General features: G+C 38.3%; 1 protein-coding gene across 2 annotated transcripts in view; it reads right to left on the bottom strand.

Annotated features, from left to right (window-relative positions):
* The window catches only part of DCDC2 (doublecortin domain containing 2), a 52,067-nt gene that overhangs the window by 2,957 nt on the left and 22,278 nt on the right, over positions 1–26,832 (bottom strand). The window contains exons 8-10 of one of the 2 annotated variants that reach the window (XM_066323818.1): positions 13,146–13,246; positions 988–1,332; positions 478–638 (exon numbers count right to left, since the gene is read on the bottom strand). In XM_066323818.1, the coding sequence (XP_066179915.1) occupies positions 510–638; positions 988–1,332; positions 13,146–13,246 (575 nt within the window). In that variant the 3' untranslated portion in view covers positions 478–509. Of the gene's footprint in view, positions 1–477; positions 639–987; positions 1,333–13,145; positions 13,247–26,832 lie in introns of those variants that run through there. The other variant, XM_066323827.1, reaches the window with a different exon arrangement.

Below are 26,832 nucleotides of genomic sequence, written 5' to 3'. Positions count from 1 at the left end.
TCCATAAATACCTTCAGCTTATCTAAACCAAAAAATAATTCAAATATATGAAGTACAGAATAAATTCAGAGCCCAAGAAAATGTCATGCTACTCAGCTCTCTCAATTGAAAAATATTCTTGTGTGTCATACAGGAACAGAAGAAAGCCCAGTTGCAAAGTGCAAGAAACTGTTCCCAGTGTCACAGGAAGCAGAGGAAGATACTGTTTCTCAGCAGCCTGTAGACATGGAGTGTGCAGCAATTTGCTCTGCTTCTGACTCTCATGAGCCCCACTCTTCCCAGACCTGGATTTTCCCCACCAAACAAAACACTTTGTTTCCCACACTCTGTGAGCTGGTCAGTTCATCTGACAGTGAGGGGAGTTATCCTTATTTATGTGGGTTGCATCCCTACATCTAAGTCAACAGCACATTACCATGTATCCTAAATTAATAGGATATTTGCTTTTAAACTGACTAAAACCTCTTGATTTGAAGGATCTTGTTCATATCCACTGTATTTTTCAATTTCTAAGAAAAAGAGATGAAACTTCCACAAAGCAATGGCAAAGGCTCTTTATGAAATGCAACTCTTGTGAACATCAATTCACCAGAATAATGAGGCACTGTGGTACCATGAACACACCCTTCTGTTCTGTCCTAGAAGACAAAGTAGTGTAGAAATATATAATGATTCTTTTTTTCTGGAAACTGCAAGAATTTTTTCATTACTTTTTCCCAAAAGTCAGCATACTAAGGAAAGTAGAATATGCAGATTCATCAAATAGTAAAAAACATCTGCTTTCTCAGTTGGAGGGCATATAATGTAATTACTGCTGTAATTGATCTATACAGATGGAAAATAACTTTTCCACAAACTAAAGTTCTCATAAATGGTCTCAGGACTTTATCAGAAATTAACTACTTAGAGACCAGATGAGAAGCATAAGGCTGAGATGAATAAGGAACAATAACTTAAGAAAAACAGTTTGAAGGAATAAATGCTCACCTGGTTCTGACTGTCAGAATCCTCTTTTGTTTCTTCTTCAGACTGAAGATCACCTTGGTAGTTCAAATGCTCCATTCCCTCACCATTTTCTTCATTGTTTTTGCCATTTAAATGGATAAGTTCCTTTTCCTCTGCTTGGTCAACATTCTCTGTTTCTCCTGCTTCATCTTCATAATTTTCATTTAATTTCTTTTTGTTTTCTTCCACTTCAATTCTTTCTTTAACAGTTTCCCCACTTTCCTCTTCATTCACTTCTGGATATTCCTCCTCTCCTTTATACACCTCCTCTCCCCTGTCATTTTCCTCTTCTACAGTCTCTTCTTCATCTACAGTTTCTGCTGGTCTCTGGTGAAAGGAAAAGCATCAGCATTATGAGGCGTTTAAAATCAGAATGCTCCACGCAATTCTGAAACGTGACAGACATCAAATACACAATTACATCATTACTGAGGAATAAGTATGCTAATTTGAGGTTTTTCTATATGGGCAGAAAATTATGCTCCTGTACTCACACCTATAATGCCCCTTTATTCTTCATTTCCAAAATGTGTTGGTGACATTAAAATTTATTACATGGGATTTAATCCATTTGACCATACCCAACTGGAATAAGCTAGGTTTAATTGACACAGCAACAGCTTACTCAGTTCCATCTGTTTCAGGTTCTCTGACTTTCTAGCATTTAGTACATACTTGTTTATAAAGTCCTATCACAAGAAATATCATGTATTACCAGCTCACAAACTTGTTCTTGTTCCCCAAAGAAGCATTTTACCTATGGACCAGACCACACCTTAACCATTGGTCTTTTCTTCTTTGAATACACAGAAAAGTAGTTAGAGAGATGAGGTAGACCTACCCCTGGTCACTTCCAAGACATCACTCCCCTTCCCAAAGATCCCTGTGTAGGATGGCTTGGTTAGGTTTTGCTGGACATTTGGCAGCAATTTTTTCCTACACAGAATTGGACCAGCAGCCAGAAGGAACAGGGTCTTGCTTCACCTTGCAGGAGAGTTATCAGAAACTCACTATGGATAAAGCTGCTGGCAGCATCATCTCATGACAGCCTGGGAGACGGATGTACAAATTGTCTGGTTTTCATCATTTGCCTTCCAGTTTTGGCTTTGAAGAGTCCCCTGACTATTCAGTCAACAAATGCTCCTACTTGCCAGATTACTTATATACTTGTGCTGAGGTATAAATGAAAATAAAGTGAAAAAATCCCACAGGAGCGACAAGGTGTCTGCCTCTCACTCAGTCTCATCAGACTCTAAATCTAAAGCAAACAAGCTGAGAGCAATAGATTCTCTCTTAATCAAAACTGTTTAGAATTTTACTGTCTCTCTTTTATGCAAGCAGCTATCTGCTATAGAGAAATAAGTTGTCTTCTCCTAACATTTCAAAATAATTCTCTCATCACTTTCAATGTATTAATAAAAGCCAGTTCAGTAAGATCAAGAATTTATTGAAGCCTCTTGACAAAACATCTTGATTTTCCTTTGATATCTAAGTAGCAACATAAGACAATTTTATTATGCCGGTGCTCAATGCTACATTGGCACAGCTGCAAAAAGGACAAGTTATTGTGTTGCACTAATCCACAGAATATGGAATTACCAGAAATACTACATGGTTACATGACCAGGTAAATAACAGCTCCATAAGTGATTTTTGAAGTACGGTCATTTCTATGCATTTTTTTATTCGAGCCTTTCTGACTCACTTTCATCTAGTAACATCAAACTAGCCTTATTACCACTAAAATAAAACTTTAACAAGCCAAGTCTTTACAGAAACCTTCAAAGAAGGCACCATCTAAAGCAAATTTGATCCAACCTTTGTAACCTCAGCACATAAATATACCAAAGAATCTGTACATACATAAATTTTCAGAAGTTATCTGCTACTCTTAGATGTGTTATCTACTAATTTGCTTTCAGTCTGCTAAGGAAATTAGCAGTTCTGGATTCTGACCAGAAACAGAGGAGGGTGGGACAAATTACATGCACCAGACACCACGAGCTAAAAATACTTCATGACACCTGCTTGCTATGACACTACACACACTAAATGAAGAGGGGATAAGGAAAGTCAACACAGACTTTCTCAGTTAACTGTTGTAGTCATCCAAGACATTACAATTTCCAGCTTTTTGGTAGTGGATACAAGCAGAAGTAAATACATGCTCCTGCCCCCATGGCTTAAGTATGGTGACTCATCCTGGACTGCAGAAGAAAGCGTGTAGGCTTTATGCCTATGTGTGTAAACATGTATCCCAATGTTTCAACTGGTTTCACTGCTGTGGATGCAGTCCTTGACATGGAGGCACAATGGACATTTGATGAACAGGGACTCCCTAAAGTGCTACACTACCTAGACTCATTTGACCTTATTTGTCTAAAATAGCTGTGGATGCAAATTTTTGAAGAGTTAAATCTGAGGAACACAGAATATAAACAAACCAGAAACTAACAGAAAGCCCAAAGAGCACAGAACTGGCATTAAATAACATTCAAATTCCAACTAATTTAACTTGACCAATCAAACTAAATTGCAAGAAAAATAATGGTAGAAAACACATTGAGTGAAAAAACTCCCATCAGTGCCAGTATAATGTTTTTATTGTAACTGAAAATTTCAAGATAGCTGAACATATTACTACAATGTCATTACTATTACAGACAAAAATAAAAAGCCACATTTTCAGCTAATGATTGGAAAGCAAAATGCATTCTTCATTTATTCTCCTTTCAAACTACACTGCATAAGAATGGACATTTCAAACAAGTCAAAAATCAACATTTATCCTGAGTAAAAGACCTTTCACAAGGTAATCTAAAATGTAGTTCCCTCTGCATGCAGAGTCAAAGGTAGCCTTTAAAATGTGAATATGACCACTGACAGTGCATTTCAGAATGCACAGCAGACCTAAGACAGGACTGTAGGAAGGAAACTGATGGCCAAAATCACCCACCATATAAAACATGGCTCTCTACACAAAAAAAGTGTGGTACTTCCTACTGAGATCTTGTTGGCCTACTCACTATGCATAAATTAGCATTCTCTATTTTAAATACACCTTCTTCACTGAGAAAGAGGTATACTTAGCAAATTTTTGATTTTTCATATTTACGGAAAGAGAAGGTTTATCTGCATGTATACATACATTCAGGGAAGAAAACAGAAAAAGGGAGAAAACCAGATGTCTTAATAGTCCTAATCCTGTTAATGCTGTATATATGCTTAACTTTACTCTCTTGAACATTTCCAGTGATAGCAGTGAACCTGAAATAATGAACGAAAGCCTACATTAAAGTACTTGGTGGGTCAGAGAATAATTTAAAGTTCTCTGGAGTCACTGGGAACCTTTTCATGGAGTTTGATGAAGTCCAGCCTTCCCTCCACCTACAAGTGTACAAATTGCCTATTCTATATGCACCAAAATTACCACAAACTGTGCTCTCTCAGTCAGAATAAATCAGGATGGGCACACTGAAAGCAAAACAGGTATGCTGATTGAGACCTACCTATCCTTGCAGAAATTATGAGACTCAAGTCAGCAACAGCCTTGTACACTGATGGGGAAGAAGTAACATTTCCCATCTTACTTTTTAGCTTTTGAACTTTCACCTTTTAAATAACTAAAATATTCTCAGTCAGAACTTCCTATATGGAATAAATTGGATGGATAGCCAAGACAGATGTGTAAATGCTCTTCTTGTTGCTCAGATGTCCAGAGTTCAGCCTTTGACCATTGTGTTGGCTCACAGGATGTTGTCCCTCACATTTGAGATTCCTATAAAGGCTCAGGGCATCTCAAATCCAGAGAAACAGCTCTGGATATATCTCCAGGCCTGAATGTCTGAGGTCTATCACCTCTATGTAACACAGTTATCATAAGCATACCAAGGATTGTAACAGAGAACAAAAGGCACATCAAAAATTCATGTTGGAAGCAAATGGCCAGTTGTAGCCCAGTGTAACTGAACACAGATTCTGCAATGAACTACAGAATAAATGTTCTCTCATTAGTTTAGTCCCATCTACACACCTCAAATAACAACAGCACAACTTGAATTTGGATTGGAGAAGCATCCTTATTCCTTAAGGTAATTTTCATAATCAAGAGAGTTCTGGAGCAGGGAGCTTTTCCAGTCACTGTACTAGATTATCCCCATTCCTCCTATACCCAGAACTAATCACAATAAGGTTTGTAATTTTGCCTTTTGAATGGTTGAAAGAAAATAGGATGTAACTTTCCTTTTTGCATTGCTGGCTGCATCTTTTAAGTGAAGGTGACACTTTTGCAGTTTCATGCTTAAAAGTACATTACTTAAAATAATTAGTTTTCAAACCATACCTTTGTGAATGTTAGAACAGTTCTTTGCTTGTCATGGATTAGCAATGAAAAGACTCACTGACAAAAGACTTGTACGTTGAAAAGCACATTCAACCAAAGGCACATAGACAAACTGAAGCAATTCTCAGCTTCTTGCTGGAAACATGGACCCAGCTCGCCTTCTGGAAACCTCCTGACTTAACTAACAGGTTGATGAGGAACAGAGCCAATTTCATTTTGCATTCAAGAAGAATGACAGTATTTTTAATCGCAGCAAAAACAGAGTGTTTAAAAAAGAAAGATGTATTCTAATTACACTCATCATGCTATCATTCATTAAGAGCTACATTACCAAATGCCATCATCACTCAAAAGCAGTAAGTCAGGAAATCTTCAGACATTGAAGCATTTGGCTTCTTTTCCTCTAGGGATGCTAATGTAAACCTCTCAGAAGATTTGTACACGGCTGATACTGAAAAGTGCAGCATCACAAATCGTTTAAGGCAGAAATTATTTGCACCATTAGCATAAAACATAATTTTGCTTTATTGAAGTCGTTTGGAAATGTTTACTTGGCTAATGGTCACAGCAGACAAACAATGAAGTAGACAACAAAAATCTTAATGGTCATGAAGAGTGGCATGAATATATCTCACAAATGCAGCAACAGGAACACTTGACTTCGATTGCATCAAAGCTCTTCAGAACAGAGCTCCCCTGCTCCTACTCAGGAATGTTTTGTAGCAGAACTGCACAGATTCCAACAGCGAAACATTTTGTTCCTGAACTAGAAAGTGTTGCTAAGTGACAGCAGCTCTCTTCTCTTCCACATCATTTACAAAACCCAGGCTCTTAAAAACAAGCAAATGAATAGTTAAGGTTCAACTGTCTTACACTTCCACATAGTTCCCACATTTGCACAAAATGCACTGTTGCTCCTGAAGGCAAAATATCTCTATCCCTACAACATTTAAACTCCAATTTTTTTTATGAGATGCGTGTCATATTTTATTTCTTTTTTACAACACATACAGCACCTGAATCCAGAGTGTAATTTTGATGTAAAAATTAATTAAAAATAAATTTGATGTAAAAACATCACAGCACCCAGTCCAACTAGAATGAATGGAAACTAAAGAATTTGAAGTGTAGAAAAACCAGCTTTTTCACTGGTTTCATTGTCTATTAACTGGAAGCATACTTCATTCCTTAATCACAATGCAGCCGTGACAGAGAAGCCAACACCTTTGAGCACTGCCCTCTGGGGCCCCCATCATAAGAGGGACATACATGTCTCCTATGAAGACACACTCGGAGAGTTGGGGGTGTTCAGGGTGGAGAAGAGAAGGCTGCAGAGAGACCTCACAGTGCCTTCCAGCGCCTGAAGGGAGCCCTGGTGTAATCTGGAGAGAATCTTTTCACCAGGACACGTAGTGACAGGACCAAGGGGAATGACTTCAGACTGTCAGAGGCCAGGGTTGTACTGGCTATAAGGAGGAAATTCTACACTGTGAGGCTGCTGACAAACTGGAACAAGTTGCCCAGAGAAGCTGTGGATGCCCCATCCTTGGAAGTGCTCCAGACCAAGATAATGAGGCTCTGAGCAACCTGGTCTAGTAAAAGGTGTCCCTGCCTGTGGTAGAGGGGTTAAAATGAGATGATTTTTAAGGTCCTTTGCAACCCAAAACATTCAATGGTTTTATGATCTTATCAGATCTTTACTTTTCTAATATGTACCTAAGTCAAAAAAACTTTTTTCCATCTACTTCAGTGACACTTATGTTTATTTTTTTTCCACTTTTTCACATGTTCAATAAAATTTGCCTAAACTTCACTTCATACAATACAGTATGATCTGGTGAGCATACCTGTAGATAATGAGAAAATTGTTAAGCATTTAAAAAAAGTCCTACCAAGACTGCAAAATACAAAAATAATTTTATAAGTTCTTCTATAATTAATTTTAAATGCCTTGTAGTTTAAGCAATTTGAGAAACTACCTTCTCTAGGGTTGCTGAAATTTTTGAAAATAGGGTTGCACAGAGGAAACTTTTTTCAAAGTGGTATCAAAACTAGTTTTACAAGAGATTTTCATTTCCAGGCTTCAGTCAGAAGAAGTGAATGCCCTTCAACTGTTGGCCACACAGACCTCTAAAGATAAGACCAGGCATTGCTACTACAACTTCAGAAATCACAGTCACCCAATGCAGAAACTGAGGAAAGATCTCCCTTCCCATTCTGAACTGCAAGGAACCAATCAGAGCAAGTTTCCCTATCTCACACAGACAAACAATAACAACATTAAGTGTAAATCAGTGGAGCTGAAAGAAGAACACGCAGTGGAAAATATTATCTGCTGGCTTGTCAGCATTCAAAATTCATAAGACTTAAATTACAGTTGCATCATTTGCAGAGAAATTTGAGCATAAGAAGTTCTGTATGTGTTCTATCCAAATGCCATTTTGAAATCCTTACTGATGTAGTGCAAAATGTTTCCTCGTGAAAAGTTGTAGCCTGTTTAATCAAAGAATGTCTCTGCAATCAGTCAGCCTGTTGTAATGTTGAATCAACATAAACTTTAACATTTTGCCTTCGGCATGGGGAAGATAAACATTTTATTCTGCTCACTGAGGTGAATCTTGGGTCTCTAAGGCAAAATGTATACTCCATAATGAAAATTGCAAATGAAAGGTGCAAATTTTCTGCTACTGATTATATACTTCAGCTCTGGCTCACCTAGGGGAGCTACACAATTTCACATTACATCACAGCCCAGGAAATGGGAAATAATGAGTGGAGAGCTTCATTAAACAGTGGACATGTCTGTTAAAGTGGAAAGTAAATGGATAGCGAAAAAAAACCAAGAATGTGAACATCTACAGAAACATCAAAACTAGTGCCTGTTAGATCAATTTATCTTCAATTAATTTTTACAAATAAACACTGAAGAATATGGGGATGATGAATCTGGAGGGGGAAAATAACCCAAAGAGCAAACCAAAACCCAAACTCTTTCTACATCACATCTTAATGGCCAGTATCATATACCCCATGGCGTAGCAGGCTGGCACAACATCATGCCTGAATTCCTTATGGGGTCATGCACTGGATAACTTCAGATCACATAACACTCATGCAAGGGTTCAGCATGGGAGAAGAACAACCATGCTTATGGAAATGGATAAACCAGTGCATACTTGCAGTGTTATTTCAGTATTATCAGTAGAGACTGCTGCTTTTGTATTTTAGAACTTATACAGAACAAAAGAAAAAGAGTAGTTTTTTTCTGAAAGCTTTTAAAGTTAGAAATTTTTCTCTTGGAGTTACTTTGAATATATTTGCATTATTACCAGCAAATTCAAAGTTACACACTTAATTACCATCTCCAGTAAGAAACTACTATTGTTTTGCTGCCTCCCTGTCAAGAACTACCTTATTCCCTTGCTATTTGCACAACTGATTTCATAGCCTGTCATCAGTCCCCACGAATGTTGACATAGTGATGCAAACAACCAACTTGGAGTAAGCCTGCATGTCAAAAGAAGAAACTAATAATTTTGTGTTTGGGAGCTGAAATCTTGGTAAAGAATATAGAACAGAAAGGTCTGGTTTGGTTTAAGGCAAAATACTCATTTTTTTTCTTCCTTGATGTTCCATTACAACTGTCAGCTAGTCTGGAGTAAAGCAAACCTTGTTGTTTTAATGTGTTTTCAGCTGGCAGACAGCATTTTACAGAACAGGACATGAGCAAGAGTCTAGCCAGTATAACGCTAGGTTTAGTTAATGGCTAATCTGGCATTTGTTCAATTGTGTACTTCAAACAGCAAGACAGAGAGGGTGCATAAAAAGAAAAAAAATTATGAAGCTCTGTCTTCACCACCTCATTTATGTGGCTGATGGAAATGATAGCCTATCAAAAGTGCCAGCATTCTAGTGAAAGCTGGCATGTAAATATTTATGCATTATGCAAGACAGTCAAGACCTGGCTGGCTGTCCTTTCCCCTATTTCTAGCAATAACAGAAACTGCAGTGCAGATAAGAAAAAGCTAAAAAGCTTTACATCACAGAATTTAAAACAATCTAAAATGGCCATTACTATGAATCTGAACATGCAAATGCTAAATGCTTCTAAGGTTAGAGTGACCTTAGTTATCTGGGAATAAAAAGTACTCTGTGCTACTCAGAAGGACATGGCTTCTTGCCAGATTACCAAGGAAACTATACATGATGTTTTAACATTATATATAAACCATGGCTTGTGTTGCAATAAATTTTGGTGCTGTGTTTGGCTTTATGGAAACAAGAAAATCAGATTATTCATAGTGCACATGACTGATTTTTAAATATTTTTCCCCATCAAATACACCTGCTTCCAGTTCCTCGTCCAGATAGTAGAATCTGTTGGTAGCAAGTGAAAAGTATTTCCATCTGAGCATGATGAATGGACCTTGGTACATGAGCTTAGAGGTATCCAGCAAGTTCCTAGCATTGCAAGCTTGCCAGCACATCTGATGCTCACTGGCAATTGTGTGAACAGTTCCACTGCCAAACAAAGAAGTGGTAGTAGAGTTTTTCCCCTCCCTCAGTATAGTCACCATCCCTGGCAGAGGCAAACTGATGAGACACACAGAGATACTGCCTGTGCTGCAGGGTTTCTGTGGAGAAGTAAGGCAGCTGTCTCCAGGACTGGATTTCAAATGAATTGCAGTCAGCCTAAAAACTAAGGCCTGACAAGCCAATTTACGCAGCCACATGTTCTACACTACCCAGAGGAATTCTTTACACACCTTCAGAGGCCAATAAACAGGCTAATCATTGCTGAATTTGATTATTACACTGTCAAGAGCAGAGAAGGATGTGCTTCAGGATGCCATAAGAAACAAAGATTAAGACAACAGCCGGCATGTTCTTCCCCAATGTCAGTGCTATCAATATAACACATGTCCTTATTATCATGACACCTCACCAGGACAACCACAATTAACAGGGCTGATGAGCCCAATGGTGTTCATCATAAAAGACTCTGAGGCTGGGGCAGGTATGTCTTGTGAGAAGACACAGCTGCAGCATTCCTTCGATCAGGGACCAAGACAGTCATGTTCTTCTTGCCTCTATCACCTGATTCATGTGTCTTCAAGAACAGTGTCTATAAAATAGCTAAGCAACATTCCTTCCCATTAAAGTGAATAAACAATGAGAATGATCCTTTTTAGCAACAGGACCTTAAGATAAAATCTGTATTTTTTTTAGATGGTATGATGTCAGTCTTAAAAGTGGCTAGTAAGTTCATAAAACATCTATTTCCCCTCAGGTATTGTTTTTAAAAGCAGAACACAAGCTAAAGGCATTTATGTCTAGTATTCTTTTATGCAATACAAATAAATTGAAAAAAAATCAACAAACTAAATACTAAGTACTATTTAGTAGGCAATTAAATAGTGTCATAAGCTCTAACGTCTAAATTTTTTATTTTGTTTCTGTGCTGAACTTTCTCCTGTTTCTAAATATCTCTCTTCTGCTGAGAAGGACTCAAAGCTGGACATATACTCTAGATGAAACCTCAGAGATGCTGAGTCAAGAAAGATAATCAGTGACCTCGATGTGCTGGCTGTGCTTTTACCAGCCCAGCCTGCACAGTCCACCTCATCCCCACGCTGAGTCAACTTGCCAACCACAGGAGCTGCATGGCCCTTTCTGCAGCTCTTTTCCAGCCCATCTGTGTCAAGACTGCACTGAGACAGTTACTGCATTACAGGTGTCCAATTTAGTACCTCTCTTTCTTGTTGAACTTCATGAGGCTCAAGTCATCCTATTCCTTCAAGCTGTTGAGATTGCTCTGAAAGACAGCTCTGCATTCACTTGATAATGACAGCTGGGTCTGAATAAGACTGTGTCCCATGCCATCATCTATGTTACTCATGAACATATTATAATGTCTCAGATCCAGTGTCAAACCCTGAGGACCACTATCTGTAAAATAGGTGCCAGTTAAATCTCAACCAGCTGACCTTTTAAATCTCACCAAATCTCACCAGTTTTTCACCTACCTTTTAGCCCACAAATCCAGTCCCTACCCTCATTAAAGCTATCTTCCTCCCCATATTTACCACACTCCTTCCAATTTCTCCTTGAAATATGAAAGTCTATACTGAAAGCAAGATAAAGGACAAGAACTGCTCTCCCTTCCTCCACAGAGACACTTATTTCATCACTGAGGCAACGAAATGGATGAAGTGTGATCTGTCTATAGAACATCCATCCATTCCCAGTGCAGTCACATGCACTAGTTCCCACTTCTCAATAAGCTTTGGCTCTCTCAGTTCCATTTCTGCATATCCAGGCAATGTCTCTATACAGCTCTTTAGGAGTCTATCCCCTCTTCTGTCCCTTTTAGTGTGAGGTCAGGAGTCCTCTGCTCAAACTGGCCTCCTGCTACGTCTGCTTGTTATCTTGCACAGTGGGCATAGTTCTTGTGGTTTGAGGAAGAGTTTCTTAGAAATCAACCAGATTTCCTGAATTCCTCCAGACATCAGGACAGCCTCACACAGGATCCTGTGGCCAGTTTCTCCACCAAGCCAAAGGCAACTCTCCTAAATTCTAGGATTTTTACTTTGTTATTTTTCACCTCCACTTTCTTCAGAGGGTTATACTTGGACCATCTCATGCCCAGTGCAAATAAGGCTGCCACCATGACATCCCAAAGAAGTTTCTATTCTTGAGAAGCAAACCCAGCAGAATGATTCACCTAACTTAGCCTCACACTGCCTACATCAAAATCCAGTCTCCAACACACTCCAGAAATCTCCTAGATTGTTTATGCTCTATTGGGTTGCCCTGGGTAATTGAAGTGTATTCATAAACTATTATCTTTAACTACCTCCTGTTTGTCTACAGACTCACATTAACAACCACTCTTCAGCTCTGCTTACCATCATTAAGTCATAAACTGCCCAAGATTCCTGATGTTACTGGGATGATTTTTAGCCTGAGAAACCTTTTGGATAAACTGTGATTCCTTACATCAAAGCATGGATCAGAAATATTATTTTGTGGCATATGTGACTCGCCCCAAGCCATCATCAAGAGACACCAAAAGCACAATGCAACAGGAAACAAAGTTGAACAAGTTGGCAAATTCCTACACACACATAAGATGAAAAAGAGGGCTGTCTTGTGAGCAATTCATTAGCAGAAAGAAACCACATACATTTTCAGCAAATAGTTTAAGCAGTTATACTCTTCCTTGGAATAAGCTTCAATTTACCTATTCCATGTATTATTTCAGTCCACAGGAGTACAAATCAAAGTAGAAAAATAGAGATATAATCTTATGTTTAGTTATCAAGACCTATTATCAAGACCTATTGCACATAAATCTTAGGATTAAAAAATTGGCCAACGAAGCACCATTTTGCTCCAACAGAAAAAGTGCTGTCAGCTTTAACAAAAATCAGATAAATCTGCACCCGTTGTGGTCCTGGACTGGAGGAATACTGCTCTGCCAGTATAAAGAGACTGCAATTCTGGTGAACCTATTTGGTAGGATGCAACAATAGGGAGTCCTGATTCTCTAAGGCTCTCTAAGAGCTTTCTGAAGCTGATTAAAAGGTAAGTGACATTTGAAATATTAACACAGAAAGGGAGATTTGCTAAAGCTGCCATAAAAGAAGCAGTATTGTCGAGCTTACAGTTATCCCCACAGAATTATGCTTACACTTGATAGAAATTGAGGAAAGAGAAACAACACACAATCTGTAATCCTAAAATATTAAAAGCAAAGCCATTTAAAGTAAATGATCAAGTAAAGCTTGATCACTACCTGGTCCAATGGAACTTCCACAAGAGTATCTTCATCTTCTTGCACTTCAATTGCCTCCCACATTTCAGACCCCTCTTCTCTGTCTTTGTAAATATCTTCACCTATAATGGGAAAGAGAGTGGAAAGAAGTGAAGTCCAATGGTGACACAGTGTGGCTCAACTACCGAACTGCACATTCAATTTTGCTTCTGAGAACAGCTTTCTGAGCTGACCTATTATTCTCCAAGAAATTTCTTTCAAGAAATTCTTTTCAGTCTCCCATTATAATATTTTTTTCTTTCCTTTTAACAACAAATACTTACACACTACACCACTTGGGGAAAAAGGGAGAAAAGGCAAAGCAAAAGGGAACTGAACAAAGCCCTGGATCTAAAGTTCCTTCACTTTGGGTAAGGTTCAGAGTGGATTTGAACTAGATACATTATGATGACAACAACACAATACTTCTGTTTCTACAGTCAATTATAGTATCCTTTAGTAATGAGATGATAACACACATCTATGAAAATTTTCAGTCTCTGAATCAAAACCAAATCGGGTTAGGGTCAGGGTTAAAAGATTAAGTGAAACAGTTGGATTAGTTCTACTCTTCAGCTCTGGGCACAGGCAAGTAGAATCAGGGCTGAAACTCCACATTTGCATTAAAAAGTACATACTCCTGGATTAACAAGGATTAATGGTTACATTGGTATTTAATTTTGCAAAGATTTTACACCATTTAGTTCAAGTAATTTCTTCAGTAATTTCTTTCCCCTAAGTATAAGTAGTAATTAGGGGTTTTTGAAGTTCCCAACATAGGCCTTGTGGTATTAGTTAATTAGGAAAGTGAAGATGGGTACACACAGAAAACTTTTTCCAAGTGACACATGATCTTCTCTATTTTCCCCTGAACTGAGAACAGCCCAGAAGCTAAAGGCACAAGTTACTCCAAATCATCTCTCTACATTGATCTAGGAAAGATGAAGATGTGTCCATATACAACATAATATGCAACTACAGTAAGAAACAGGAAAAAGTATTTCCACTGTTTCTAACTGCCTCCTAGTTCTTCATAAAAGGATCTGAGCTTGGCAATATCAATTGATCTACATTGCTGCACAGAACCATTTTGGTGGAAAAATAATGAATGAAACCCCAAGCCCTAGAGAAATCCAGAGTCTATCTGCATAAAAAGTCAGCACTGACTACTCTGGTAGTTTTCCAGTTACTTTCTCCTCTCTATGACAGCCAAGGGAAGAGTTTGCCCTGGGAACAAATTCTGAGGCAGCATACCACTGCAAATGGCTGAATGGAGAGGAGGTGCCAGATGGCCTTAGAAGCTGTCTGACAGCCACAGCCCAAAGGACCAGAAATGAAGGCTGTTCTCACAGTCTGAAATGAAGAGGCAGAAATAGGGGTTTCTATGGCAGATCACAATGAAATTCCAAAGCGGTACAGCTGGGTGAGTCTTAGGAGAGAGATTTCCTGGTAGACAGAGCAGCTTCATTACCCAGGCATCAGTCCTGCTGGAACCTCCCCCCACTACCAAAAGATCTATACTAGTCCTCTGAAAGTTGGAAGTACCAGAGGGCTCTTAGCATTATTGGCTGGATTCTTATCCTAAATAATTCACACATTTTTCAAGACCTGTTTCATACTTCACATGAAAATAACAGTTTTCTTTAATATTTTCCTTTTTCTTGGGGTTTATTAAACACAATACATGTGCATGTTGGTTCCACTGAAACCAACTAAGGGCATTCAATACTTGATGACATCATGATAAATCTTGGACAATCTACCTGTATATATCTCGTTACAAATCCCCTTTGGCACAAGACTTGTTTGGGTTTTTTGACAAAATCGGCAATAAAAACATGGCATAGTTGAGAACAAAATGCACCTGAACAGATGTTTATACTTATACTTTTTCAAATAATCAATGCACTTCACATTTCCCATTTTTCTGAGCTCTCTAAGAGGCAGAATGTTCTGTTTCTCTTACCTGATATTATCATTGTTGCCTCTCATCATAGACATTTGAGTTATAGATTTCCACCATATTCTGAGAGGAAAATGTAATGTGTTCCCTAAAAGCCACCATGAAGACTGATCTCTTTCAAGGCCTTCCCTTAAGTACATAAGAATATAACCTTGCCCTAGATTCCCTGGCTCACTGAACTATAAAAAGTCAACTCACTGCCTGAAAGAACTGCATTTAATATCACCACTCTTCCATTTAGACTCTGTAATAACACCTTTGCTTTCAAGGTCCTCAAGTCTTTCAGCCAAAATTGGGACTGTCTGGCCTCTAGAGGTAAAAAGGATTTTGGTGCAGAGGCAATTTTCATCAGGTTTTTACTCCAGGGCAAAAGGAGGAGTACAAGGGAGATGAACATGTGCTAGCCCTGGAGGCCAAATACACTCAAGAGATCAGGATCCTCAATTTTAAAGCCCCTCTTCTTAGAAGAGCAGATCAGGTTCAGGGCTATGCTGAACAACCCAAGGAGACAGACATACATTATTTTGAAAAAACTTAAACATGGAACGAGGAGGGAGCAGGAGAGAGGAAAGACGACTGTAATTTTCAGTAAGGAATCATAGTTCTCATTTAAAAGAGACTGCTCACAAAGGTAGTAAGAGCAGGATTTCAATAAGCAACATCTGAAGTCTCCATGGAATTTCCTCCAAGCACTTTCTAGCAGGTGTTTGCTCAGAAAGCTGGTCATAAATGAAAATATATTAGTTGAAAATAACTCTGCATAACAGTGCAGCATCTCTCGGGAATAGCACTGTTGTCTTGCATAGAAAGTATTCTCAAGAGAGACAGCATTCCTGTTCTTCCACAGACTGAAAATATTATTTAGGGAAAATAGAACATTTACAACAAAAGGGAAATTATTATTTACCTCTGGACAAACATAAAAGAATGGAGGACAGATGTCCAAAATACAGTCAGGGAACAAATTAAAACACTTAGGCCTGAAATGTGCCAAAATAGATGAAGATAAAAATGACACTGACTGAAAAATGGGGAAGTTGTAATACTTGAACAAAAAATACCAAAGGAAATAGAAAGGAATGCAATTAGTCTTACATTAGGACACACACTGTTGTCTTTTGCTACAAAAAATAAAAAGAAATATAAAGATTGCAAAATAATTTCCATAAAATTAATTTGAATAAATGGAGCATTATGAAAATAGCTTAAAATGTTAACATTATTGGCATTGCTACTCAACAGCCAGAAGTATTTACACTTTCCGCATGTGAAGTTACGAATATCTGGAGGATGGAAGCTGAGTGAAAGGCCAACACATTTCTTGTTTGTGTGATTCTGTGTCAAGATCTTGTCAATAGGAGTTTGCAGGACACATTAATCACAATTATCGGTGCTCTGAGTTACTTCCAAGGAAATGTTTTCAGTTGGGTAACTTTGCCTCATATTTTATTGATAGTGCTTTTTGGTTTAGGCAAAAAAAAAGCATGAAAAAATCTTATTGATGAAATATTTCACATAACTGTGTCTGAATCATTAGTCAGTTTCTTCACATGTCTCTAAGGGAGAAAAAACAAGAAAGCATTTTAGAAAATGCCATAAATCACATGAAGAAACATTTTTGCAAGTCTTCATCCTGTATTGTTATGGGCTTCTATTGCAATCTCTACTGAAGCAGAAATATGTGGTGTACCTTGCCAAAAAGAAAAATTCCAGCACTTCCGTTAAATGGAACATTTATGACTACTCCAAACAGTTCATAAAAAATTGTAGATTAAATATGCTCCTCTTTTATGAGGCAGCTCTGACTTTCTTGTGCCTCAAACTACCTGAGAACTGAGCATAGACAGGCCCATGGCAACACTGGGGCAGAAGAGCTCTAGAAAGGGGCAAGAAAGGAAGGTATGTCTCCCCGCAGCTTTGCTTTAAGTATCAACAGAGGATTTATTTCGATTAGGTTCCCAGTTCTCCATGCCTCAGCAAGCGCAGCTTCTATCAAGAGGCCAAGCAAAACATTACTAAAAGTTTTGTGATCATCTGTGAGGATATTTTTCCATGGTGTCCATACAAAAAGAAGATACTGGAGTTTTTCAAGTTTTGCCAGTCACTGTGTGAGAAGAGACTACCTTGAGGCAACAATCAGCACTATTTTTTATGCCCTAAACAGAGAGAGTTAGATAACCTAAACATCTCCTGTTAAATCTGAGAATTTTAAAACAGGGTCATGATCAGCAATTTAGGTAAAAAGGGGAAAGAAGAACCTGCAGAAGGGCAAAGAAAAGATCATTCAAAAGGAGCAGCCAGGTGGAGAGAGAGAATATGCAGAGGCTGGAGGATATAGACACTGAGAGAGATGATGAAGGCACACTGATATTAGAAAAAACATGTGGAATGAGGAACTGTATAAGAGCAAATAGAAAGATGAGGAAGTACTGGTGAAAAAAAGGGAAGCAATAGGGTCCAACGCACTGACTGGAAGGCAGAAAAATTGGTTTTTAGAAGAGTAGAAGCTTGAAAGAATGAGAGGGGAAAAAAACCCAAGTCAGCAGGTACCCAAGCCAATTTATTCTTCCAAAAGGAATGTTCTAGGACTCCTACCTACCAGCAACTGAATGTGTGTTTCAATGTAACCACACACACAGAAGTGCAGCAAAAAAAACAGCAATGAAAAAACGTTCCTTGCTTTCAGGCAAGTCTTTTTACTGATTTTTTTGTTCATATTTATTTCTCCAACAAACAATACTTATTAAAACTCCAGAGAGTGCCAGGATTTCTTACAAGATTTTTTTTTATTTCGGGCTGAAGAGATGAATGAAAACTGTAACCATTAAGTGTTCCTATGGAGCTTCTCCAAGAGTTGTGCTCTCTCCTGCCTTTCTCCAGCTCCACAATGCCCCAGAGAGAGTGCGATGAAATCTCAGGAGGATCCAGATGACTTCAAACTCTGAATTCCCTAAAGCCTTGTCAGGGTTACCAGGAAAGGGAACATTTGGAGTCTGGTAACAGCCCTGCCAAGGAAAGGTAACTACTGCCTTAAAAAAGACGTGGACCAACCCAGCCTGCCCCAAGTAAATTCAAATTATACAGGTGTCGAAACACTGGCACCTACTTTATGGCCAGCCTCTACAGCTAGGAACAATGAAGCTACACAAATAGTAAGAACAAGAGAAATTTTCTGAAAAATTTCTGAAAAATGAAAAAGACAGTGAAATTACATGAGCAGGATGTTACCAGAACACTTAGTCTTTGGTAATCAGGTCCAGAGGCTATGGCTGAGAGAAAAGCACTGCAGACAGGTTTGGATGAGAACCTTGGAAAAGATAATGACTGGTAAACAGGGAGTGAGGTTTCTGATTTTGTACTTGGCCAAAGTCTATCGCATAAAGATGGTACCATATTCCTGCAGAGCTTTTCAGCTCCGTGACTCTGTTGCAAATGGACAGATAAAATCAAGTCAGTTTAAGTCAATTTTAAGACTTCTTAATGACTTGCACAATGACTCTTAAAAGTCAAATATCTTCATTTTGAGAGTTACCTACCCTGTCTTGGTTCCTTACCCATGCCAGCTCTCACTGGCTTTTCAGCCCCAGGGAATTAATTTGTGTGAAAATGATTCTGCTGCCCTTTAGGAACATTTTCTAGCTATTTTTTAAGTCTTTTTTAATTCCTAATCTCCCGATAGGCACAGAACAGATAAGTGGCCAGCAAGAGCAAATTTAGAAATGCCCAAAAGATTTTGACTAGCAACATTTTCACTGGTCATGTTTTAGTAGTTGTCTAAACACGGAAGTGTCCAGTGTATTGTGCATTCAGTTCAGTATGTAGAGAAAGAAACCACAAATTGGTGCATATATAGCCAAGCAAGTCGTGGCTAAAATGCAAAGATCATTTTTTGTTTGAGGCCATTCAGTATTTCAACTGGAATTCTTTTTCTAAACTACGATAAACAAGGTTATATGACTTTATTAAGTATACTAATTAAGTTATATATTAAACTAACTCATAAGAAATCTGTAATTTTTAAATAATTAAGCACAGGAATAAATGGCTTTTATATAAGTTCCTTTCTTAAGCATCATTAACTGTAAAGCATTTATTGCAGCAAAAATTACAAAATTATAGAGATATTAATGCATTTCAAATTTTAAACTGATTGAAGTTTAGTAGTAGAAATTTTAAAAGTCATTGTAAAAATAGTCTGCCCTGAATATTTTGTGGAAATCTGAGGCATTTACTAACTGCAAGCCCTATACATTAAGGAGGAAGTTAATGTGACAATAAAAAAAATTAATGTGACTTACAACAGAGGCTGCCTCATAAAAAGCAGTAAGTAAAATTAAAAACAAAATGGAAAAAAAAGAAAAAAGTGGCTCATAAAATTGAATTGTTCACTATGAGGAAAAAGGACATCTGTTTATGCCTGCATACAACATAATTTTATTTTCTCATTTTATGCGTGTTTAGGGGTTTATTTAATTTAAAAAAATCACTGTTGTATAAGGCCCATTTCCAACAAAAAGCCACTGCCTTTGTGATAGTTTTGCATGTGTGTTCATGCCTGTGACTCCTGTCATCAAAAGGCAATGGAATTGAAAAGAACCTGCTAGCAGTACATATATGAAACTGTTGAGAATATTAACAAAATACGTATTTTTCTTTCCTTGATACTACTGCACCCTCAAGCTTTTAAGCAATTGCTTCCTCTCTTTCAAAAATTTTGAATTCGTGATACAATTTGATGCTTTTAGAGAACACTGACATCTGATTACCTCAACAGAAACTGCTTCTAGAGGTTGCCCTTGTCTGCAGCACTGTCCCTTACTGATAGGAAATATGGTAATGCTGGAGCAAAGGAAAAGCTGCAATAGCTCAGCCATCTTTATACATCAACAGCTACAAAAATAAAGGACTGTCATAATAGGAGAGTTTTTTCTTTCCTCTTCCTGTTTTGGTCCTTTATCTCATTTAGTTGCCATGCTTCTCAGCATGTAATTAATTAATTGATTCAAATTACAGATCATTAAGGACATTCTCATTTTGAAATTAAGAAAGCAGTTCTCATTCAGCCACATCTTTTTTTTAATTCTGTGCCTGTTCCATAACTCAGCCTTCTCTTGAGTACAGCTGTGTGCTAGGGGCTAAACTGTCACAAAACAAATGCAAAAGCCCTGAAATATGTGCCCTGATCCCATCATTCCAAACTGAGCATCACTACACTTTTACACCCTCCTGCTAGGAAGTAAGCAGTATGCTTTCCTGCTGATAAGTATATATTTTCCCATTTATCATTTTGCAAAGCATTCACTTCCCTAAAAACAAACCCAAAGAAACTCACTGCATGTTCAAATAAAGTGACTGCAAGGTTTATCATCATCTTAGTTCCCCACTGGCATTAGAACACTCTGGCTACCATGATTCAACACTGTAACAATACACACCTACAGCAAAAAGGGTTCTCATTTCTTGACACAGATTTGTCTCCTACTATGCAAAGAATAACCCAACAGGTCTTGTAAAATCTCTGCAAATGAGAATCTCTCTCTTTCTTCAGCAGCCTTTTTATCTGTTTTGACAATACAGAAATGATAGGGTCTGTGTTTTAATGGCAAATAGGTTTTTAATCTTAGAAGCTGTCAGCAGGAAAAGATGGACAGCAGTTTTAGCTCACAGTGCAGAGTGGATATTTGGCAGCCCAGGTTTTTACTCTTTGTCAAGTTCATAATTTTACTGAAAACAATTCAGAGCAGGAGTTCTGTGCGCCTTTCCTTATAAACAAGGGTTGGCCTTTTTCTTCTTTTCTTTTTAGCCAGTAACAAAAGGGAAACTGAAATGACTACTAAGTGGACTTAAGTGAGGACTTCTAAGACCTCATAATACTCAAAAACAGATCTAAAAAACTGTGGAGTGGATCAGCCCATCTCCACTCTATGACTTCTCCAAATCACAGCAAAACCTCAGACTTCACATTCTACTAACTCTAGAATTTTTTTACAGTTTATGTAGGGAGTTACTCTGCAAGCCATGTGACCACAACTAAACTACTGTATTTGAATGGAATAGACTTTAAAATGAGGGTTCTCCCCCCAGATAATTTTCTGCTACACTTCTAAATTTGCTATTTTCCTGATCAACACATACTCTTTACAGGATGTGGCACAAACAACAAAAAAAAAAATTATAGGCTGGTTTTTTTTTTTTGTTTGGTTTGGTTTTTTGGGGATTTTTTTGTGTGTGTGTGTGGTTTGCTGTCTTTTTTTTCTTTTTCAAACCTCAAATCAAGCTGCTGATAATTAAATGTACCTTTGGTGTCACTTTCATAAACCCATAAATTCTGCTGAACCAGATGCACTAGTCTAAGCACTAAACCTCACATTTCCAGTTGCAATTACTTTTGCATACAATATATTCAATGTTATTAAGGCTTCTGTGAGTGCAGTGGAAGCCTGATCATAACATTAATAGTGTGCCTTATAGGTTACAAACACCAAAGCATCAGCTCACAATCTACTGGATTTGTCTTGAGAAGTGGTGAATTTAAATCTTACACAAAGAGCTTTCAACTCTAAGAAATTCTTTAATCATCTTGATTTAAGAGGATTACGACATGGATCCATTGTAATATAAATGGCATACTGGTGAAATTCTCAGCGTATTAATAAAATAAATTCAAAGTAAATACACAGCTATCCCAACTAAACTCAGCTGGAAGATTAGGTTAAGCCTTAAATACATTATGTGCATAATTCTTCAGATGTTAAGACCCAGAAAACAATCACTTTCAAACAGTCTAGCACTCAAGAGAAGACAATGCTAAATTGGCAGGGAAAAGGATAGCAAAAAATACAGGATACATTTGCTACTATGAATATTTTCTTTTTATCTATTTCCATACACCCCAAAATATGCATGTGTAAACTCACTGTGCAGTTTATTGGTTTCAGATTAAAATTAATGAAGCACTTATCAGTGACAGCCAAATGCAGCCAGCTAAAATGCCAAAAGTCTTTTTCACTGTCCATCAGGAAAAAATAAAATTATAATTAAAATGAAATAAAATTCCTACGATAGTGATAAATGCTTCCCTTACTCGATCCAAAGCCTTCGGATGTGAGGGACTGTTTTGGAATAAAACTGCAAAGCCAATTTAGGAACTTGCAATGAGCCTTCAGAATAGACAGTGGAGCTGTACTGATCAAAACAGTACTTGGGAGCCACCATTATTACTGTGTTCCTGGTGCTGGCTTCTAGCTTTCCATGAAGAGTAAATCTCCATTTCAGAAAAAGACTCTTCACTTTAAAATGAACCTGAAAATGTCATCATTCAAGGCAGCAAGGCAGCAATCCCATACCAACTTCATACATCAAATGCTTCAGCACCTGGTCTAAACTAGATTTCTAATTTCACTGCCAGCTGAGAGAATAAACCAACCTGATTACTAGCTTTTAAGGCATTTTTATCAGCTGCCCCACTAGTCCCAGAACCACTGCAAGGGTCTATCTCACCCAGAGACAAGGTGACAAACCAGGACAGAGCAAGGGAGATTCTCTGCTGACAGGGAGACTTTCCAGAGCACTAAAAGCACACACTTCAGGAGAAGGGGAAGAGCTTGCACAGCCTGTATTCTGCCTTTTCAAGTAGGACTGGATGTTAATGCAGGTCTTCAGTGTATGAAAGGACAACAGGTGAAGGAGTGCCTGCAGGAAAAGGAATGCACCCTTTGCCTGTCCTTTGGATCCTGACATACTGTCTCAGCAGCATAAGTTCCTTCCAAACCCGAAGGGAAGCATGACAGGCCCTCAGCAGACAGGTAAACAAAGCATACAGGCACAGGATAAGCACAAGCATGCACACAGCATGTCTCCTGCCAGAGAAGGCCATGCCCACTTATTTGTATTCTGAAACCCAGAGGCCCGCTATCTTTTGAATGTTAATTTTAATAGAGTTTCTTTGTTTTTGTTGTTAAAAATGAAACAGCTCTTTGGTTTTTAACAAAATTTGTCCAGTTTGCCTGTTGACTTTCTTTCCTTTTAACTAAATTAAAGAGTCTTGTTCCACAGCTGTAGCACACAGCATTCACATTAACTTGTAATGAATGCTTAAAATGTAAAAAAACCCCAATATTCTTTGCTCTGTTGAGTTCTCAATACACTTCCATCATTTTAACACCAAGCACACTACAGTTGTGCAGATTATGCTTAAAGGCTGCATGGCAATAAAGAGAACAAATTATGAAATGAACAAAGCATGTGAGATAGTAAATAAAGGAAAAAATTGTCTTTTTGGTATCAAAATGATCAGGCAAAACAACAGTTAAAAGAATCCAAGGGAAAGCAAAAAACTTTGAGGAAAAAAAAAATTACAGTTGACATTAAAACTCACCAATCCCCCAGCTGTAAGAAAAATCCTAAAATTAACAGTATCAGCTGAGGATCTAAATGCTGATTGGTATTTGGGGAAATGCTGATGAGGAAGAATGGGACTCCAATGAAATGACTGAACCTCTAGCTCCTCTTCTAGAAAGGAAGTGGTTCTAGTATTAAAAATGATACCCAAAATTAAGACTGAAGTGTTCAAAGAAGGTAAAAAGGTAAAAAAAACCCCATGGTCAGAACTACTCCCTGGGACCACCAGCAAGTGGCAAACAGGAAAAACATGGATGAAAACCTGGAGAGTCAGAGACAGCATTTGTTGAGACTGAGTCTCTCAGGAGCAGGTAGACTATTACCAGGTGAAGTGAAGCTGACAGATATTGGGGGCCAGGAATCAAACCTAGGACCTGCGCCTATCAAACAACCCCACTCAGTAATCAGCAGGGATACACATTAGGCAGGAGGAACAGAGGTTATGGGAAGAGCAGGACCAACTTCCATACCCATGTGGTCATCTCATGAAATATTCATCACTGTTACAAGGCAATATTTAGACACTTAAAGGGATATATCTCAATCTCCCCAGAAGTCGATCCTAATATGTTTAGACCTCTATTGAAAGAAGCCATGATAACATTAAAGATGTTTTCAGCAGGGTGACAAGACAAAATGAGAGGACATGTAATGTATGATGAAGTGTTACAAGATCCCCAAGATGACCTATCTTCTCGGGAAAGACTCTTCCATGACACAGTAAACCATGCAAGGGAAATGGGCTGGGAAACCCATCCTGGAGAACAAACTTGGGCCTTTGAGAGAGGCCCAAAAACTGAAATGTAGAGACTTCCTGAGTGCCAGGTGAGGACTTTTAAAAATACCCTGCCTGAGACAAAAAGAAGGATCAAAACCACCCCTGGAGCAAAATGAGCTGTGAAGGATGGAGATAGCTTTAACTCCCCATGCAGCTCTCAGGCAAGAATAGAACATTTAGTGAAAACAGTGCAAAGGGGAAGTGAAAAACAAAAAGCTTTCACAGAAAAAACATACCTGCAACCCTTTGAGGAGAGGAAGAGAGATGAAAGAAAACTCAGTAAATGCTGGGAGAACTTCAGGCTATATCACCTGGTGCATTATGATCTATCAATGGGCTGATAAGAACAAGCCCATACTTACCTACCAGTAGGACCTAGAAAACATCCTTTGAAATATGTAATTGATAGAGGAGCTCAAATTTCACTAAACACCCCAATGGATGCTGAGAAATTCGACATGAGTTTTAAAAGAGATAGGGTCCACCCACTAGAATTTAATGGGCAAAATAATTTATGTTATACTGCCAAAGTCTGTTTATGCTTACCTGGGGAAGACAATAGACCTCACACACCCTTGCAATCATGGAGCATGAAGAATATACTTTAGGATACAGTATCTTTAAAGGAGAAATTTAGCAATTACCTGATGGGACCATTTGGTCATTCAGGCCCACAAAACTCCAAGTTAGTTTTCTGAAGAGAATGAGAAAGTTTATTCAAGATCTAATGGTTTAAGCATGTACTGACAGAAAAGGAAGTGGTATTTGGACTGTTACAGCTGTCACTAAAAGCAGGTATGCTAATGCCAAAGCTAAAGTTTCAGGGCTCTGTAACTGCTTTTCCAGTCTTCCTGTTCCAGAACACACACAAAGTGACAATGGGTCACTCTTGACCGGCATGATGGTACAGCACTGGGACAGAAAGCAGGGTATGAAAGGAATTGTTCATATTATTATGAAACTATTAACCTTATTGTCCCCAAGCAAACAGGATGGTGGAACGTGCAGATGGTTTGTTGAAAAGCTACTTTACACTTCATGCACCTGGATGAGATAAAAGGTTACTCTCTGTATTATATGAGATAGATAAATGACAAGGACCATGGTATATAATGCAGATTTCTGATATGCTGGCTTTCTGTCAAAGACAGTCTTTGACAATGAGGCTTGGCTGGGTAAGAGGATACTCATGCAGCAGCACAGCTCACAGCTCCTACAGCTTGCCTGGCCAGTGCTTCATGTCACTCCATCTTGAGGTGTGACCAGAACAGAATGCACAAAAGACAACAGCTTTGCAGGAGGTGACCATTGGAGTCACTGTAGTGCCTTTTCTTTTAACTACGTCATTACAAGCTACTGAAGTTCTGACCACAGCAGAGCTCCCACACTCCACTGAGTTAGTGAGTCAGGAGTGAGTGAAAAGGCTTTAATTTCTCAACAGTTTGAATAATTGAATAGTTAAGATTGAAAAAGACCTTTAAGATCATCAAGTCTAACCATCAACCCAGCACCACCACCATGTTCACCATTAAACCTTGTCCATGGATATAGAGTGCCATATCCATACTTTTTTGAATATTTCCAGGGATGATGACTCCACCACCTCTCCGGACAGCAGGTTCAATGTTTTACAACCCTTCCCATGAAGAAATTTTTCCTAATATCCAACCTGTGCCTCCCCTGGTGCAACTTGAGGCCATTTCCTGTTACTTCTTACCTGGGAAAAGAGACTGAACTGCACCTGGTTACAACTGCCCATTCCCACTTTTATTAACAGGTCTTTATATATGGAGGAAAAATAGAGGATCACAGAAAGAACCAAGAGCTCCTCTAAAAATACACTTGAGTTCAAACTGGACAATCTGCTGCCTTGAACAGCTTCTCTTATTTACACAAAACTCACAAAGCATGGTAAAGCTGAAGTAAGAAGCAAGCAGTCACTTCTTCAATAAACTTAGTGGCTTTCCAATGAATTCTGTCAGAAGGTAGAGCAGGAACAGCATTACATACAGAGACATAAATATTTCCCTATATGTGTCTACCTATCAAATATGAGTATACATATATATATATATTCTAGCTCTTTAAAAAAATGGGGGGAAGGGAATATCACCCTATAAGATAAGAAAAACAGTTTCTCAAAGAGGCTGTTAATGTCTAAATTTGCAAACTGCTGTCACTGCTGTCACAGGACAGAGAGGGGGCAAATTCTGAAAGAGCCTCCTGTAGCTCTACTGTAGGATTACTCTCAGCAGCTACCAGCTAGCTAAAGTTTCTGTCTGTGCTCTTCTCACAGGGTCTAGTCATTTTGTTACACAGAGCCAAGCAGGCAATCAGAGATCCTCAGGGACAGCAAGGGGTCCTTTGAGAACACCAGCTCCTTTTCTTCACCTTATTACAGAGCAGAAGAGTGGGAAAATGGTCAAAATATATTTTTTATTTTCCTATACAAAAAGCATAAAGATAGAACCATATGAGCTTAACTTCCAAGGTATACTAAAAATCATACACCACCTCTTGTGCTCTGT

The sequence above is a fragment of the Sylvia atricapilla genome, chromosome 1 (genome assembly GCF_009819655.1).
Source record: "Sylvia atricapilla isolate bSylAtr1 chromosome 1, bSylAtr1.pri, whole genome shotgun sequence".
Lineage (NCBI taxonomy): Eukaryota > Metazoa > Chordata > Aves > Passeriformes > Sylviidae > Sylvia > Sylvia atricapilla.
The sequence above is the reverse complement of the archived record's forward strand: the minus strand, read 5'-3'. Positions and strand labels throughout refer to the sequence as shown.